This window comes from Pelodiscus sinensis, chromosome 1 (assembly GCF_052426305.1).
Source record: "Pelodiscus sinensis isolate ZL-2025 chromosome 1, ASM5242630v1, whole genome shotgun sequence".
Classification (NCBI taxonomy): domain Eukaryota; kingdom Metazoa; phylum Chordata; order Testudines; family Trionychidae; genus Pelodiscus; species Pelodiscus sinensis.
Window position 1 is genome coordinate 481,336 of NC_143052.1, and position 18,820 is coordinate 500,155.

General features: G+C 56.5%; 1 protein-coding gene and 1 long non-coding RNA gene across 2 annotated transcripts in view; one reads left to right on the forward strand and one right to left on the reverse strand.

Annotated features, from left to right (window-relative positions):
- LOC142825985 (uncharacterized) overlaps positions 1-18,820 on the forward strand; it is a 32,026-nt gene that overhangs the window by 5,255 nt on the left and 7,951 nt on the right. The gene's annotated exons all lie outside the window — the stretch shown is intronic.
- LOC149525509 (uncharacterized) lies at positions 927-17,972 on the reverse strand. Its single transcript, XM_089777631.1, has 5 exons — positions 17,860-17,972; positions 16,107-16,305; positions 7,575-7,840; positions 3,215-3,360; positions 927-2,206 (listed from the first exon to the last, which is right to left on the reverse strand). Exons 1-5 carry the CDS (start codon positions 17,933-17,935, stop codon positions 1,319-1,321), a joined length of 1,575 nt encoding a protein of 524 aa, XP_089633757.1. The 5' UTR covers positions 17,936-17,972; the 3' UTR covers positions 927-1,318.

Genomic DNA, 18,820 nt, shown 5'->3' on the forward strand with positions numbered 1-18,820 from the left:
CATCAGTGAGGGAGACACTGTGCAGGCTTTAGCCCTAGCTGAGTGTGCACTGATCTCCCCAGGTGGCTGATCAGCAGCCAGGTGATAACTGTGGTACAGTCTGAGTCAGCTGTACTACCTGGGAACTGTGATCGATTGGATTGGCCTCACCCTCTGTGCCACAAAGGTTTAAGGCCCTTGGAAATACATTTGGTTCCATGTACAATATAACTGCACTGCAGGCTCACAAAGTGTGGGGCAGGCCATGATTCCTCGAATGGGTGTGAGGTGTTGGAAAAACACAGAGGGGCTAATGACCTGACAGCACAAGGGTGGCTGAAACAAAGGCTCTCTGGCATCAATTCCTGGCTCTGCCACGGACGCCTGTGCAAGTCCCTATGGCTATGTCTACACTGAGGGCTTTTTGCGCAAGAACAGCCATTCTTGTGCAAAAACTTGTGGAGCGTCTGCCCTGCATGTTCATTCTTGCGCAAGTAAATTTACAGTAAAGCATCAGAACAGAGGGCTTCTTGCACAAGAGTTAGTCCTCTCCCCACGAGGAATAAGCCCTCTTGCACAAGAGCTCTTGTGCAAGAAGGCAGTGTGGATGGGCAACAGGGGTTTCTTGCACAAGAAACCCTATGGCTAAAATGACCATTAGAGCTTTCTTGCACAAGAGAGCATCTACACTGCCATGGATGCTCTTGCACAAAAGCACATCTCTTGTGCAAAAGCACATGGCAGTGTGCACATGCCCTTGTGCAAGACCTTTTGCTCAAAAACTCTTGCGCAAAACAGTTCTCATGCAAGAAGCCTGTAGTGTAGACGTAGCCTATGTGTGCCTGTTCCCCACTGGAACACTGAAGGGAGGCTCTAGCGTCTCTCCTCTCCCCATCTCTCCTGCCTGCAGGCCCTGTGGCCACAGGACTCCATGGGCTGGAAGGGACCCTCGGGACAGCAGGCCAGCTCTATGTGCCATCCTCACCACCATTGTCCTCTCAATCTCTGCAAATCTGTCAGCTATGGTTGCAGATAATTTTAGAAAGATGCAAGCAGAGCAGGATGGGTGAAGATCCAGATAGGCCCCTCTGTGTGGGACATGAGCCTGGTACCTTGGTTGCCTGAGCAGCGCTGAGCTTCAGCTCCTGAGGAGGGGCAGAGACACGGGTGCCTTGCAAACAGACGAGAAGGGCACCAAAGAGGGAAACTTAACACGTGTAATGCGCACGTGGGCCGGGTCACTCGCTCACCGTCCCTCAGGGCAGCAGGTGCTGCTGATCCCCGTCAGGCTCTGCATTCCCCCAGTAGGTTGAGTCAAGACTGTTCTTCCCAGTTTGCCTCAGTCTCTCTTATAATCCTGATGGGCTCCAGACTTCTGGGGTGCAGACAAGGCGGAGACAGCTGGTCGGGAGGGGCTGCTGAGTGACATGGGCGGGCTACTCGCTTTGTGATGACTATGGGGGTATATCTTTGGGGGGATCAGTAATTTCAGGACAATTACTGGCCTGGAGGGATTAATTTGTGGGGGATAAATGGCTTTGTGGGTGACGAATGGTCTGTGTGGGGTGACCGGTTCAGGGAGAATGACTGGCTTTGGTGAGATATAGGGCGGCTCCAGGGAAGGGACTGGCTCTGGGGGTATGTAGGGCGGCTCCAGGGAAGGGACTGGCTCGGGAGGGACGTATGGTGGCTCCAGGGGGGGAACTGGCTCTGGGGGTATGTAGGGTGGCTTGGGGGGTACGTATGGTGGCTCCAGGGGGGGGACTGGCTCTGGGGGTATGTAGGGTGGCTCGGGGGGTACGTATGGCGGCTCCAGGGGGGGGACTGGCTCTGGGGGTATGTAGGGTGGCTCGGGGGGTACGTATGGCGGCTCCAGGGGGGGGACTGGCTCTGGGGGTATGTAGGGTGGCTCGGGGGGTACGTATGGTGGCTCCAGGGGGGGGACTGACTCTTGCAGGACAGGGAGAAGGAGAGGTGCAAGCTTGGTGGCATCCGCAGGAGGCTGGAGGGAAGTGATCTGTGGTGGCAGTATCTCCTCAGGCATTGCCTTCTGCTCGGGCTCCAGGATCCCTGTGATCTCCAGGATCCACTCCAGAAAGGGCTGGGTAGAGATGTATCGGCCCCGCTTGTAGGGCTGGGCACAGGCTTGTCCCCAGCTGGTGATGCCAATCACATAATACCGGGCTGTGACCGCATCTTTGCACATTAAGGGTCCCCCACTGTCCCCCTGCAGAAAAAGGGAAGAAGGGTTACTGATGGCCTGTGACAGTCTCCTGCTTCTTAGCATCAGCCCCAGTCCCTAGCAGCCCTGATGCCTACAGAGCTCGGCTGGGAAGCATGGAGTAGGGCAGGTCCTGTGTGCCTGGCAGCTGTCAGCGTCTGGAGATGCCTGAGGAGGCAGGGGCTAGGGCTAGTCCCGGGAAGGAGGCCGGGCAGTGAGAGGGCTCTGGCCTGCGTACCTGGCAGCTGTCGGCGTCTGGGGATGCCTGAGGAGGCAGGGGGTTGGGCTAGTCCCGGGAAGGAGGCCGGGCAGTGAGAGGGCTCCAGCCTGCGTACCTGGCAGCTGTCGGCGTCTGGGGATGCCTGAGGAGGCAGGGGCTAGGGCTAGTCCCGGGAAGGAGGCTGGGCAGTGAGAGGGCTCTGGCCTGCGTACCTGGCAGCTGTCGGCGTCTGGGGATGCCTGAGGAGGCAGGGGGTTGGGCTAGTCCCGGGAAGGAGGCCGGGCAGTGAGAGGGCTCTGGCCTGCGTACCTGGCAGCTGTCGGCGTCTGGGGATACCTGAGGAGGCAGGGGGTTGGGCTAGTCCCGGGAAGGAGGCTGGGCAGTGAGAGGGCTCTGGCCTGCGTACCTGGCAGCTGTCGGCGTCTGGGGATACCTGAGGAGGCAGGGGGTTGGGCTAGTCCCGGGAAGGAGGCTGGGCAGTGAGAGGGCTCTGGCCTGCGTACCTGGCAGCTGTCGGCGTCTGGGGATGCCTGAGGAGGCAGGGGCTAGGGCTAGTCCCGGGAAGGAGGCCGGGCAGTGAGAGCGCTCCAGCCTGCGTACCTGGCAGCTGTTGGCGTCTGGGGATACCTGAGGAGGCAGAGGGTTGGGCTAGTCCCGGGAAGGAGGCCGGGCAGTGAGAGGGCTCTGGCCTGCGTACCTGGCAGCTGTCGGCGTCTGGGGATGCCTGAGGAGGCAGGGGGTTGGGCTAGTCCCGGGAAGGAGGCCGGGCAGTGAGAGGGCTCTGGCCTGCGTACCTGGCAGCTGTTGGTGCCTCCTTGCTCATACCCTGCACACAGGTTGTTGCTGGCGATGGCCCCATTGTACCAGCTGCTGCTGTTGCAGGTGGTGGTGTCAATGAGCTGCACCTTGGCCTCCTGCAGGATGTCAGCTGTGTCTTCGTCTGCGAGGAAGGAGAGGGTTTCAGCTCTGTGCCCATTCATCCAGCCCAGACCCTGCCTTCCCTTCTGTGTCCCACTCCCCCCATGGCACGGTGCCTCAAGGCCCTGGCACAGGCCAGTTTGTGTCTCCTGGAGCTCTCGCTGTGCCCAGCATCTGGGCTTCTCTTGCTCCAGCAGTCGAGCTATGTCTAGACTACGGGGTTTTATTGGCAAATGGCGCTCTGCAATTTGCGTACCTTTTTCCAAAAGTTTTGTCTGAAGAGGCTTTTCCGAAATTTGGCCAAATTTTGGAAAACCCTCCCCTTTCAGAAAAGCCCTTCTTCCTCGTGGGAGGAGGAAGACAGGACGCAGAAAGAGCACATCTGCTCTTCTGGAATAAAACCGGAAGAGCAGACGCGTTCCCTGGACACAGCGGAGTTTTTCTGGGATACCTCCCGGAAAACCCCTGCAGTCTAGACATAGCAATGGCCAGTGTCCTGTTCCCCATCCATTGCCATGAGTAGTGCTGGAGCATCTCACAGCCAAGGACCCCATGAGCCTAGCCGAGGGGCTACCAGCCTCAGGCAGGGCCACTGGGGTGCGCAGTGCTCATGCCTCCTCTTTCTCCCAGCCGCGGCTGGTTCAGGAGTGAAGACATGAGTCTCGCGCTGGAGGATGCTTGAGAGCGATGCTCAGTCGCCTGCCTCACTAATGGGCCACAGGGCCGTGGTCCAGCAGCCTGAAAGCCAGGCTCCTTCAGAGGCGTCTTCTGTGCGGTTGCCTATGTCATCGCTCCCCGGGCACACAGGAGTCAGAGGCAGGCATGCGCTCGGGGTGTCTGGCCCCAGTGCTGTGGAGGACCTGGGCCGTGAAGTGAGCTGGGCCCTTCTACGCATCCTGCAGTGAGCACGGCTTGGTAGAGATGTGCGCTGGTGCCTGCTGCATGCTGGACTCAGGCTGAGCACACGTACTTACTGCAATAGCCCAGCCTGGCTGTCAGCCTGCATCGCCGCAGCCTGTTTCTGACCGTGCATGTTCGTGGTCACACCTGTCCTTGTGTCCAGCCTCAATAAGGAGGCCGGGGAAGCTGGTTGATAGGAGTCTTTGAGAGTCGGTCCCTTTCGCGGAGGGCTAAGTGACCATGGCTCCAAGGCCTCGCCCAGCCCGCCTGCCGGTGTGCTCTGATCTGGACAGGCTGGTTCCAGAGCTTTATGGGGCAGCAGAAGAGTCACCCCCCACCACTGCCAGTGTCCTCATGGGAGCACTGGTGCTATCTAGAGCTTCCCATCACCCACTGCTAGGTCTCGAGGCAGGCCTATGGGCCATGGGCCCAGCCTTCAAAGCCACTGGCAGACTGAGCAAGCGGTGCTGAGGAGAGGGCAACCAGGCACCACCTGAGCCATCTCCACTGCAGGCAGGGCCATGGAGATTTCTGCAGGGGCAGTGTCTAGGTGCCAAGTGCTGAACAAGGACAGAGCCAGGCGCTGCCCCAGAAGCTCACCCTATACGGTCAAAAGACCACAGGTGGCTGCTGGAGAGACAATGCCTGTCAGCAGGACGAGCCCTAGCTGCCATGGAGGGTTTGCAGGAGAGAGGGAGGGCATCAGAGCTGATGGGGAAAGAGAGACGGTAACAACTGTGTTTCACACTAAGCAGTGCACCCTGCACTCCTGGCCCCCAACAACCTAGTCTCTGCTGACAGCCGCTCGGAATCCCGGCACCCCTCTCAGGCAAACAGCCCAGCCCTCCCAGGCTCTCTTTACAGAGACGTGTCTCCGCTGGTTCTTGGCCCCGCCCTCCCAACCTAGCGACCGGCATGGCCCAGAGTGGCCTGGCAGACCCGTTTCTGTCCCATGCCATGTTATTTGCTGGCCCATTCCGTATGCTCCCTAACTGCCCAGTTATGTCACATTGAGCAGACGTTTCACGGGGCTGGCTATAGTGACAGTGAGACCCTTGTGCTCTGTGGCTGCAGTTAGGCTACGTCTGCACTACTGCACTGCTGGTCAGAAGGAGACCTTTCCAGGGTGCACCCAGGGGCAACACGCCAGTCAGTGCACTGAATCACCCGCCTTACCTTCTCCGGCCGACTGGCCCGTTTCTACCCTGCATGGGCCCATATTACATCAGATCAATGGGGACTCCGCATGGTAGAAAGGGGATATTCCCTGTCACCTCCTTCATACTCAGAACAGCTAGGTCGGTTTGTGAGCATTCTTGATTCTCTGCGCCCCTCCTTCCCAGACATGCACAGGCCCAGCTGCTGGTGCCACTGCCCTGGTTCCTGTGGATGTTAACGAGGCTTTCGCTCCACATTTATTCCCTTACTTTGCTCGTTGCAGTAGTATGTCTATTGGATTGTAAGCTCGTTGGGGCAGGGACTAGCTGAGGCCTGTTGTCCCTAACACAATACACACAACAGCATCAGAAGATGCACTTGTAATGGGCAAATTGTTCATTGCTCTCTCTGTGAAGAGCAGCCCCTTGCTAGCTTTTCTCCGGGCTCTAGCATGTCCCAGTTCTCCGGGTATTTTGAGAAGTACTGGCAGTTGTCACAGGTTTAATCAGTCTGCTGGCTAATTCTCTTCCTTCCCACGAAGGCCACTGAGGCTACGTCTAGACCGGAAGCCTCTTTCGAAAGAGCGTCTAGACTACAAGCAGATTTTTCGAAAGAGAGTCTGGACGCTCTCTTTCAAAACTACAGTTTGCAGTCAATAGCGCCTCTTTTTGAACGAGCACTTTTGAACAAGGGCGTTATTCCTCATGGAGTGAGGTTTACCACGACCGAGAAAACTGCCACATTCTTTCAATTTACTTTCAAAAGAACTTGGCTGCAGTCTAGACGCAGGGGAAGCTTTTTCGAAATAACCCTGTAGTCTAGACACACCCTGAGTGGTCCAGACAGACCTGCAGTCTGACATGGGAATGTTTCCAAACGTCATTCTCTGGGAGGACTCCCACCTCCATGTTGACACAACAGCCCCACATGTCTTCTCCAAACCCGCTGCCTCTAGTTTCCCCACAGCCCTTCCCCATTCTGCACATTCCCTGCATGGGCTTCTTGCTCCCAGACGTGCTGTTTGACATGGCCCCCCCACAGACCAGCACGGTCCTCCCCAGCCAGCTGCTCTCTGAGCAGTGTGACATCCCTTACACACAAAGGCTACGTCTAGACTGGCAGGATTTTCCGCAAATGCTTTTAACGGAAAAGTTTTTCCGTTAAAAGCATTTGCGGAAAAGAGCGTCTAGATTGGCAGGACGCTTTTTCGCAAAAGCACTTTTTGCAGAAAAGCGTCCATGCCAATCTAGACGCGGTTTTGCGCAAGAAAGCCCCAATCGCCATTTTCGCCATCGGGGATTTTTTGTGCAAAACAGTTTTTAGCGTCTACACTGGCCCTCTTGCGCAAAAACATTTCCGGAAAAGGGCTTTTGCCCGAACAGGAATGTCAAAGCATTTGCGCAAGAAGCACTGATTTCGGACAGTAGAACGTCAGTGCTTTTGTGCAAAATCAAGCGGCCAGTGTAGACAGCTGGCAAATTTTTGTGCAAAAGCAGCTGCTTTTGCAGAAAAACTTGCCAGTCTAGACGCAGCCAAAGTGGTGGAAAGGGGATTTTCTGCTTCTGGCCACCCCTCCCCAGTCCAGCCCAGTTCCTTTCACATGGCTTTTTGTGCAGCCTCGTAGGAGGCTGACAGCATGTATTGGCCCCACCTTGGCAGAAGACTGTACCAAGAGCAAAATGCCCAGTGCAGACTCCTGACCACCTGGCAGCATGTCCAGTTCCTGGCGTGTTAGGGGCTCAGCAGGATACAGTACTGCTGCGATGGCTCTGCACAGGAACATAGCCAATGCAGAGTGGAAGCGTGCCTGGTGTCACCGCTGTGCACATGCACGCTGATGGATAAAATAGCCACGCACAATAACAACCTCCCAGCCAAAGTGGCTGCAGCTGCATGCCCCGGCCCAACACAGTGTGTCAGGACTTGCAATCACACCACTGGGGTAGCAGACCGGGTGCTGTAACAGCTCAGGTGCTGTGTCAGGCAGAGCCTGCCTCTCTGCCCATAGGAGAGGAGTAACGTGCATTGTGTGTGTGTCCCCATGTGAGTAGCTGCATGTGCATATCCCCAGGTGTGTGTCTGATTTAGTGCAGCCCAGCCTCAGGGCTGAGTCCATCTTTCCCGGAGACCCCGTCCTCCAGGGTGAAAAAGACAGCACCCGCGCACACAGTCACTCACTGTTGTGGGTGGTGGTGCCCCAACCGCTGATGTAGCATGGGGAGAAGGTGGTGACAGCCATTCGGGTGCTGGGCAAGCAGGCTGGCTGTGTGAGGTCATCAAAGGCCACAGGGCGGTCAAGCTGGATGAGAGCGATGTCATTTGTCTTCGTGTGTGGATTGTACTCCTGGTGCAAGACAGCCCTGTGCACTGAGCGGATCTGCACTAAGTCGGAGAAGTGGGAGAGCTCTGAGATGCCAGTCACAATCCTCCATTGATCCAGGAACCTAGAAATGCATCACAGCTGGGTTAGTGCACAGCCGTGGGCCCTGCAGGCCCATCACACTTGCCTTATGGCACACTTGACTCGCACAGCTGGGTTAATGCACAGACCTGGGCCCTACAGACCCATCACACTCACCTCATGGCACACTCGACTCGCACAGCTGGGTTAGTGCACAGACCTGGGCCCTACAGACCCATCACACTCACCTCATGGCACACTCGACTCGCACAGCTGGGTTAATGCACAGACCTGGGCCCTACAGACCCATCACACTCACCTCATGGCACACTCGACTCGCACAGCTGGGTTAGTGCACAGACCTGGGCCCTACAGACCCATCACACTCACCTCATGGCACACTCGACTCGCACAGCTGGGTTAGTGCACAGACCTGGGCCCTACAGACCCATCACACTCACCTCATGGCACACTCGACTCGCACAGCTGGGTTAATGCACAGACCTGGGCCCTACAGACCCATCACACTCACCTCATGGCACACTCGACTCGCACAGCTGGGTTAGTGCACAGACCTGAGCCCTACAGACCCATCACACTCACCTCATGGCACACTCGACTCGCACAGCTGGGTTAGTGCACAGACCTGGGCCCTACAGACCCATCACACTCACCTCATGGCACACTCGACTCGCACAGCTGGGTTAATGCACAGACCTGGGCCCTACAGACCCATCACACTCACCTCATGGCACACTCGACTCGCACAGCTGGGTTAGTGCACAGACCTGGGCCCTACAGACCCATCACACTCACCTCATGGCACACTCGACTCGCACAGCTGGGTTAATGCACAGACCTGGGCCCTACAGACCCATCACACTCACCTCATGGCACACTCGACTCGCACAGCTGGGTTAGTGCACAGACCTGGGCCCTACAGACCCATCACACTCACCTCATGGCACACTCGACTCGCACAGCTGGGTTAGTGCACAGACCTGGGCCCTACAGACCCATCACACTCACCTCATGGCACACTCGACTCGCACAGCTGGGTTAATGCACAGACCTGGGCCCTACAGACCCATCACACTCGCCTTATGGCACACTCGACTCGCACAGCTGGGTTAATGCACAGACCTGGGCCCTACAGACCCATCACACTCACCTCATGGCACACTCACACAGCTGGAAAAGCGGTGAAGAGTCCTGTGGCACCTTAGGGTATGTCTACACTACCACGCTAGTTCAAACTAGGGTGGTTAATGTAGGCAACCGGAGTTGCAAATGAAGCCCGGGATTTAAATATCTCGGGCTTCATTTGCATCTTGCCGGGCGCCGCCATTTTTAAAGCCCCGGTAGTTCGGACTCCGTGCCCGCGGCTACACGCGGCACGGAGTAGGTAGTTCGGATTAGGCTCTCTAATCCGAACTACCGGTACACCTCGTTCCACCTTGAGCTGGGTTAGTGCACAGACCTGGGCCTTGCAGACCTGTCACATTCGCCTTATGTCACACTCGCACTCGCACAGCTGGGTTAGTGCACAGACCTGGGCCTCGCAGACCCATCGCATTCGCCTTATGTCACACTCGCACTCGCACAGCTGGGTTAGTGCACAGACCTGGGCCTCGCAGACCCGTCACACTTGCCTTATGTCACACTCGCACTCGCACAGCTGGGTTAGTGCACAGACCTGGGCCTCGCAGACCCGTCGCACTCGCCTTATGTCACACTCGCACTCGCACAGCTGGGTTAGTGCACAGACCTGGGCCTCGCAGACCCGTCGCACTCGCCTTATGTCACACTCGCACTCGCACAGCTGGGTTAGTGCACAGACCTGGGCCTCGCAGACCCGTCGCACTCACCTTATGTCACACTCGCACTCGCACAGCTGGGTTAGTGCACAGACCTGGGCCTCGCAGACCCGTCGCACTCACCTTATGTCACACTCGCACTCGCACAGCTGGGTTAGTGCACAGACCTGGGCCTCGCAGACCCGTCGCACTCGCCTTATGTCACACTCGCACTCGCACAGCTGGGTTAGTGCACAGACCTGGGCCTCGCAGACCCGTCACACTTGCCTTATGTCACACTCGCACTCGCACAGCTGGGTTAGTGCACAGACCTGGGCCTTGCAGACCCGTCACATTCACCTTATGTCACACTCGCACTCGCACAGCTGGGTTAGTGCACAGACTTGGGCCTCGCAGACCCGTCGCACTCACCTTATGTCGCATTCACACTCGCACAGCTGGGTTAGTGCACAGACCTGGGCCTCGCAGACCCGTCACATTCGCCTTATGTCACACTCGCACTCGCACAGCTGGGTTAGTGCACAGACCTGGGCCTCGCAGACCTGTCACATTCACCTTATGTCACACTCGCACTCGCACAGCTGGGTTAGTGCACAGACCTGGGCCTCGCAGACCCGTCACATTCGCCTTATGTCACACTCGCACTCGCACAGCTGGGTTAGTGCACAGACCTGGGCCTCGCAGACCCATCGCATTCGCCTTATGTCACACTCGCACTCGCACAGCTGGGTTAGTGCACAGACCTGGGCCTCGCAGACCCGTCGCACTCGCCTTATGTCACACTCGCACTCGCACAGCTGGGTTAGTGCACAGACCTGGGCCTCGCAGACCCGTCGCACTCACCTTATGTCACACTCGCACTCGCACAGCTGGGTTAGTGCACAGACCTGGGCCTCGCAGACCCGTCGCACTCACCTTATGTCACACTCGCACTCGCACAGCTGGGTTAGTGCACAGACCTGGGCCTCGCAGACCCATCACACTCGCCTTATGTCACACTCGCACTCGCACAGCTGGGTTAGTGCACAGACCTGGGCCTCGCAGACCTGTCACATTCACCTTATGTCACACTCGCACTCGCACAGCTGGGTTAGTGCACAGACTTGGGCCTCGCAGACCCGTCGCACTCACCTTATGTCACACTCGCACTCGCACAGCTGGGTTAGTGCACAGACCTGGGCCTCGCAGACCCATCACACTCGCCTTATGTCACACTCGCACTCGCACAGCTGGGTTAGTGCACAGACCTGGGCCTCGCAGACCCGTCGCACTCACCTTATGTCGCATTCACACTCGCACAGCTGGGTTAGTGCACAGACCTGGGCCTCGCAGACCCATCACACTCGCCTTATGTCACACTCGCACTCGCACAGCTGGGTTAGTGCACAGACCTGGGCCTTGCAGACCTGTCACATTCACCTTATGTCACACTCGCACTCGCACAGCTGGGTTAGTGCACAGACTTGGGCCTCGCAGACCTGTCACATTCACCTTATGTCACACTCGCACTCGCACAGCTGGGTTAGTGCACAGACCTGGGCCTCGCAGACCCGTCGCACTCACCTTATGTCACACTCGCACTCGCACAGCTGGGTTAGTGCACAGACTTGGGCCTCGCAGACCTGTCACATTCGCCTTATGTCACACTTGCACTCGCACAGCTGGGTTAGTGCACAGACCTGGGCCTTGCAGACCTGTCACATTCACCTTATGTCACACTCGCACTCGCACAGCTGGGTTAGTGCACAGACCTGGGCCTCGCAGACCCGTCACATTCGCCTTATGTCACACTCGCACTCGCACAGCTGGGTTAGTGCACAGACCTGGGCCTCGCAGACCCATCGCATTCGCCTTATGTCACACTCGCACTCGCACAGCTGGGTTAGTGCACAGACCTGGGCCTCGCAGACCCGTCACATTCGCCTTATGTCACACTCGCACTCGCACAGCTGGGTTAGTGCACAGACCTGGGCCTCGCAGACCCGTCGCACTCGCCTTATGTCACACTCGCACTCGCACAGCTGGGTTAGTGCACAGACCTGGGCCTCGCAGACCCGTCGTACTCACCTTATGTCACACTCGCACTCGCACAGCTGGGTTAGTGCACAGACCTGGGCCTTGCAGACCCGTCGTACTCACCTTATGTCACACTCGCACTCGCACAGCTGGGTTAGTGCACAGACCTGGGCCTTGCAGACCTGTCACATTCGCTTTATGTCACACTCGCACTCGCACAGCTGGGTTAGTGCACAGACCTGGGCCTCGCAGACCCGTCACACTCGCCTTATGTCACACTCGCACTCGCACAGCTGGGTTAGTGCACAGACCTGGGCCTTGCAGACCCGTCACATTCGCCTTATGTCACACTCGCACTCGCACAGCTGGGTTAGTGCACAGACCTGGGCCTCGCAGACCCGTCACACTCGCCTTTTGTCGCATTCACACTCACACAGCTGGGTTAGTGCACAGACCTGGGCCTCGCAGACCCGTCACATTCGCCTTATGTCACACTCGCACTTGCACAGCTGGGTTAGTGCACAGACCTGGGCCTCGCAGACCCGTCACATTCGCCTTATGTCACACTCGCACTCGCACAGCTGGGTTAGTGCACAGACCTGGGCCTCGCAGACCCGTCACATTCGCCTTATGTCACACTCGCACTCGCACAGCTGGGTTAGTGCACAGACCTGGGCCTCGCAGACCCGTCACATTCGCCTTATGTCACACTCGCACTCGCACAGCTGGGTTAGTGCACAGACCTGGGCCTCGCAGACCCATCACACTCACCTTATGTCACACTCGCACTCGCACAGCTGGGTTAGTGCACAGACCTGGGCCTCGCAGACCCGTCACATTCGCCTTATGTCACACTCGCACTCACACAGCTGGGTTAGTGCACAGACCTGGGCCTCGCAGACCTGTCACACTCGCCTTATGTCACACTCGCACTCGCACAGCTGGGTTAGTGCACAGACCTGGGCCTCGCAGACCCGTCGCACTCGCTTTATGTCACACTCGCACTCGCACAGCTGGGTTAGTGCACAGACCTGGGCCTTGCAGACCCGTCACATTCGCCTTATGTCACACTCGCACTCGCACAGCTGGGTTAGTGCACAGACGTGGGCCCCACAGGTGCATCACACTCACCTTATGTCACACTCGCACTCACACAGCTGGGTTAGTGCACAGACCTGGGCCTCGCAGACCCGTCGCACTCGCCTTATGTCACACTCGCACTCGCACAGCAGGGTTAGTGCACAGACTTGAGCCCCCCCCCCAGATCCAGGAGAGCGTGTTCATCCCCTGGCCCCACACCCTAAGTCCCTAACTCCCCCAGAACCCACACCTGGACCCCAGCTCTGAGCCAGCTCCATCAGCCTAGCTCCCTCATAGCTCCCACTGCTCAATGCTAAGCCCCCCCTTGCACTCTAGCTCCCACCAGACCCTGCACCCCCCCCATCCCAAACTCCTTCCCTGAGCCTTCTCCTGTACTCCAAACCCCTTGACCTTAGCCTGGACCCTCTCCTGTGCCCCACATGCCTTAGCCCTACCCAGAGCCTGCACCCCCAGCCACAGCCCTCATCCCCTCCCCCACCCTGAGCTCCTTCCCATACGCTGAACCCCTCTGCCCCATCCCCACCACAAAGCATCCATGTGCTGAATTAATTTTATTTGGACTAGTATGGAGATGGTTTGTCACACGTCATCTCCATATTGGTGCACATAATAAAATTCATTCCACACATGGACATAAAAATTAGAGGGAACTCTGACTATGCCATCGCGGGTATCACAGCGCCTTGGTGGGCAAGCCTTATGGCTGGACTATTGGTCTAGAAGGGTACAGCTTGCTCAGAAAGGGCACACAGGGGAAGGGGGGAGGTGTTGGCTGAGCCTGAGATGGAAATAGGAGGCAGAATGGTTGAAAAGCTCTGGGCAAGGAGAAATGGGATAAATAACAAGGATGATACCTTAGGCATTGACTCTGTGGGTGCTCCAGGGCTCAAGTACCCAGCCAGTGGGTTCAGACCCTTGGGCTGGTCACAAATCAGCTGTTTGGTGGGCCCTGGGCCTAGCCATGGCTCAGTTTGGGGCCCTGGAGCTGGCTAAGGAGCAACAAACAGATGGGCAGGTGCTCGAGAGGGAAAGGAGGCAGAGAGGCAAGAGCAATGGATAAAATCATAGAATACTAGGACTGGAAGGGATCTCGAGAGGTCATCGAGTGCAGTCCCCTGCCCAAAAGGCAGGACCAACTACTGTCTAGACCAGCCCTGATAGACATTTATCTAACCTGCTCTTAAATATCTCCAGAGATGGGGATTCCACAATCCCGCAATTTATTCCAGTGTTTAACTACCCTGATAGGGTATGTCTACACTACCCCGCTAGTTCGAACTAGGAGGGTAATGTATGCATACCGCACTTGCTAATGAAGCCCGGGATTTGAATTTCCTGGGCTTCATTAGCATAAGCGGGGAGCCGCCATTTTTAAATCCCCGCTGCTTCGAACCCTGTGCAGCACGGCTACACGGGGCTCGAACTAGGTAGTTCGGACTAGGTGCCTATTCCGAACTACCGTTACTTCTTGTGAAACGAGGTGTACCGGTAGTTCGGAATAGGCACCCTAGTCCGAACTACCTAGTTCGAGCCCCATGTAGCCGCGCTGCACGGGGTTCGAAGCAGCGGGGATTTAAAAATGGCAGCTCCCCGCTTATGCTAATGAAGCCCGGGAAATTCAAATCCCGGGCTTCATTAGCAAGTGCGGTATGCATACATTACCCTCCTAGTTCGAACTAGCGGGGTAGTGTAGACATACCCTAAGTTAGGAACTTTTTCCTAATGTCCAACCTAAACCTCCCTTGCTGCAGTTTAAGCCCATTGCTTCTTGTTTATCCTCAGAGGCCACGATGAACAAGTTTTCTCCCTCTTCCTTGTGACACCATTTTAGATACCTGAAAACAGCTACCATGTCCCCCCTCAATCTTCTCCTTTCTAAACTAAACAAACACAATTCCTTCAGCCTTCCTTCATAGGTCATGTTCTCTAGACCTTTAATCATTCTTGTTGCTCTTCTCTGGACCTTCTCCAATTTCTCCACATCCTTCTGGATGTGGACACAATACTCCAACTGAGGCCTAACTAGCACAGAGTAGAGCGGAAGAATGACTTCTCATGTCTTGTTCACAACACACCTGTTAATGCAGCCCAGAATCATGGTTGCTTTTTTTGCAACAGCATCACACTGCTGACTCATATTCAGCTTGTGGTCCACTAGAACCCCTAGATCCCTTTCTGCCATACTCCTTCCCAGACAGTCGCTTCCCATTCTGTATGTGTGAAACTGATTGTTCCTTCCTAAGTGGAGCACTTTACATTTGTCTTTATCAAACTTCATCCTGTTTACCTCAGACCATTTCTCCAATTTGTCCAGATCATTTTGAATTATGACCCTACCCTCCAGATTAGTCACAACCCCTCCCAACTTGGTAACATCCACAAACTTAATAAGCATACTTTCTATGCCAATATCTAAATCGTTGATGAAGAAATTGAACAGAACTGGTCCCAAAACAGACCCCTGTGGAACCCCACTTGTTATGCCCTTCCATCAGGACTGTGAACCGTTAATAACGACTCTCTGAGAACCGTTATTGAGCCAATTATGCACCCACCTTTCAGTAGCCCCATCTAAATTATATTTGCCTAGTTTATTGATTAGAATATCATGTGAGACCACAGCTAATACCTTACTAAAGGCTAAAGCATAAATAGTTAACTGTGAAGAGAATCCCAAGGGCTGTGGTGGATTCTCTCTCAGGTTACGTTTACACAACAGGGTTTTTGCACAAAAAAGGCCTTTTTTTTTTTGCACAATAACCTGTGGAATGTCCACACCTCAAGCACGTTTTTGCACAAAAAAATTGACAGTAGAATGGCAGAACAGAGGGCTTTTGTGGTGTAGGTATACCTCTTTCTACAAGGAATAACGCCTTTTTGCACAACAGTTCTTGCACAAAAAGATGTGTGTGGACACTCAACAAGGGTTTCTTGTGCAAAAAGAGCCTATCGCAAAAAGCACAGGTGCTTTCTTGAGCAAGCGTGTCCATGCAGTGTAGACACTCTCTTGTGCAAAAGCACATCGCTTTTGCGCTGCGCTTTTGAGGTGTGGACACACTTTTGTGCAAGAAGTTTCTGCGGAAGCTCTTGTCTGCAAAAAGCTTCTTGCGCAAAAAGCCTGCAGTGTAGACATAGCCTCAGTGTCTCCAGATCCAGATTAGAGGCTTTCAGGAAGATGTTTTAGCTGGACCCAATTACTGGGCTTTATATAAGCTCACCAGGCAAAATAACAGCCTGTGGTGTACGGAAGGTTAGAGTGTCCAATGGTCCCGTTTGACCTTGTCTGGATCAGCTGCTCACATTCCCCAAGTGTCTGCCAGTTTCCCCTCCCAGCTGCCTCTCCCTGCCACGCACTGTCCTTCAGACCTGCCTCACCTTCTCTTGGCTTTGAAGCAGTGAGCTGCTGTGAGGACCCAGCGGGCGCTGATGAGGGACCCGCCACATGAATGCTGGAGGCCCCTTCGGGTGGGGATCTGGATGCTGACGAGCCAGGGCCAGGCCCCTGGCAGAGCATCAGTGCTGCCCACGATCTGCAGCCCGCTGTAGCTGGACACCAGGGGTCGGCGCCCACAGACTGTGGAGAAGGTCAAATTCAGGTGAACAGATTCCCTCTGTAGGTGGCATGAGCAGGGCGGGGTGAGACTTAGGGGCCCTGTCCAGAGCGTGAAGGCCGGACTGACCCAAGCCAGTCCCCAGACCAGTGTCCATGCCCCTGGCAGCAGAGGTGGCATCGACAAAAAAACCCAAAGGTCTTGGATGCCAACACAGCTGTGCCAGTGTCCCCATTCCGCCCTGCAGGCCTCCTGCTTTCCTGGGATCCACCTCCACTCACACAAGCTCTGATGGAGCCCCTCAACCCTGACCCACGGCCCCCTGCTTTCCTAGGGCTAGGCTCTGTTCCCCACCCCCACACAGACTGCCCCTCAACCCTGACCCATGGCCCCCTGCTTTCCTAGGACTGGGCTCCGTTCCCCACCCCCACACAGACTGCCCCTCAACCCTGACCCACGGTCCCCTGCTTTCCCAGGGCTGGGCTCCGTTCCCCACCCCCACACAGACTGCCCCCCAACCCTGACTCACGGCCTCCTGCTTTCCCAGGGCTGGACTCCATTCCCCACCCCCACACAGACTGCCCCTCAACCCTGACCCACGGCCCTCTGCTTTCCCAGGGCTGGGCTCCATTCCCCACCCTCACACAGACTGCCCCTCAACCCTGACCCATGGCCCCCTGCTTTCCCAGGGCTGGGCTCCGTTCCCCACCCCCACACAGACTGCCCCCCAACCCTGACCCACGGCCCCCTGCTTTCCCAGGGCTAGGCTCCGTTCCCCACCCCCACACAGACTGCCCCCCAACCCTGACCCACGGCCCCCTGCTTTCCCAGGACTGGGCTCCATTCCCCACCCCCACACAGACTGCCCCCCAACCCTGACCCACGGCCCCCTGCTTTCCTAGGACTGGGCTCCGTTCCCCACCCCCACACAGACTGCCCCCCAACCCTGACCCATGGCCCCCTGCTTTCCCAGGGCTGGGCTCCATTCCCCACCCTCACACAGACTGCCCCCCAACCCTGACTCACGGCCTCCTGCTTTCCCAGGACTGGGCTCCATTCCCCACTCCCAAGCTCTGTAGTTCCCCTCACTCCTGACCCGCATTGCCTCTGTTCTCTCAGCCCTGGGCTCCCCACCTGTCTCAGAAGGGCCTCCCAAGAGTTAAAGATGCTCAGATGAAGCGCGAGGGAATGGCACCCCCTTGTGGCCAGTTGGAAAGTCTGAGTGCTCCATGTATTTCTCACATCTGGGGCTGGGGTCTGCTTATTTGGACCAGCCTAAACTCTATGCAAATTCTCACAGCGCTGCCTCCTCCATCTTCCGATGGGCAAAGGCACCTCCCTCTCTGCCCTCCTCCACCTGCTGTAATGGAAGGTCTTTTCCCCACTGCCCCTTCCTCCCTGTGAGGAAAGGCTCTGGCTCCACCACTTCCTGTGCTGCAGAGAACCCCACTGGGGAGCATGGGCAGTGTGGGGCTCCCCCAGGGAGTGTGTCTGAGCACTGGCATGGGGCTGGGTCATGGCACGAGTGGGGGCAGGTGCCCCAGCCGTCTCCGTGGAAGTCCCCACATGCTGCTCACTCTTCGAGTTGTAACCCCGCATCTCCAGGAGCAGCAGGGGCAGGAGCCTCAAGGGCAGCCAGGCCAGCACCCCCATCACCAGGCATGGCTCCCTGGTGCCATTGTGACATCATCAGGCCTTGCCTTGGGCTGAAATAGCCACATTCTCCCTCGAGTTGCTAGGAGACGGGTTAGCTGGACCCACAGCTGGACCTTGCATCCCCGAGGGGATGGGCCAAGCTGACGCAGCCTGGAGGAGAGGCCAGGAGTCCAAGCCGCGTACTTAAGGGGCGGGGAGAGCTGAGCAGGCCTGGAGGCAGGGTGACAGATTTTTTTAAAGCCACAAGGGACCATTAGGTCATCTTGTCTCACCTCCTGCAGGACTCAGACCGGACAATGTTACCCAGTTGATGAGGTGGGAGTTTTCTGTAATATTTTCGTGAATCCAGGGCATGACTCAGTTTCCCTGTGTGTATATTGCATTGCTACCCATGTGTGTCATCCAGCTGTCTGGGTGCAATGACTGCCTTATTAAGGAACTGTTGTTAGATCCCCTAGAGACTGAACAATCAATACCTAAGAACAGGAAGCTCTGGCAGGAAAGGTGTGAACTGAACTGAATCAAGCCTGCCCCTTAGGGACTCAGGCTCTTCCCTGGGAACCGTGGAGCCTGAAAATGGAGCTCACCACAGGATGGTTAGGGAACTGTTCTGGGCCGACCAGAATGAGACATGCATGTCTCTGTGCCGATTAAGGATTTACCATGCTGGATGCCAGCTGATTAATAACCCTGACTGCTTTGAAAATGCTTCTTGTGGGCCACTGCAAGTAGCTGTTGGGGTGAAGTAGTTAGTCCCTGAAGTGCAGACAAGTCTCTGCTGGGGTCCATTTCAGCTGGACTCCCCAGGCAGGGCTCATGGTGTGAAGGAGGGCAGAAGCCCAGAAGTTTAGGACATGGTAAGACCATGTGACCTACCCGGAA

Bases quoted from the DNA above. Each gene is read 5' to 3' on its own strand.
- LOC149525509 (XM_089777631.1), bottom strand. From the start codon at position 17,935: ATGGGGGTGCTGGCCTGGCTGCCCTTGAGGCTCCTGCCCCTGCTGCTC. The intron at 7,841-16,106 runs GTGAGGCAGGTC...ATGCATTTCTAG, and splicing joins TGCTTCAAAGCCAAGAGAAG to GTTCCTGGATCAATGGAGGA. The intron at 3,361-7,574 runs GTGAGTGACTGT...CCTTCCTCGCAG, and splicing joins GGGCACCACCACCCACAACA to ACGAAGACACAGCTGACATC.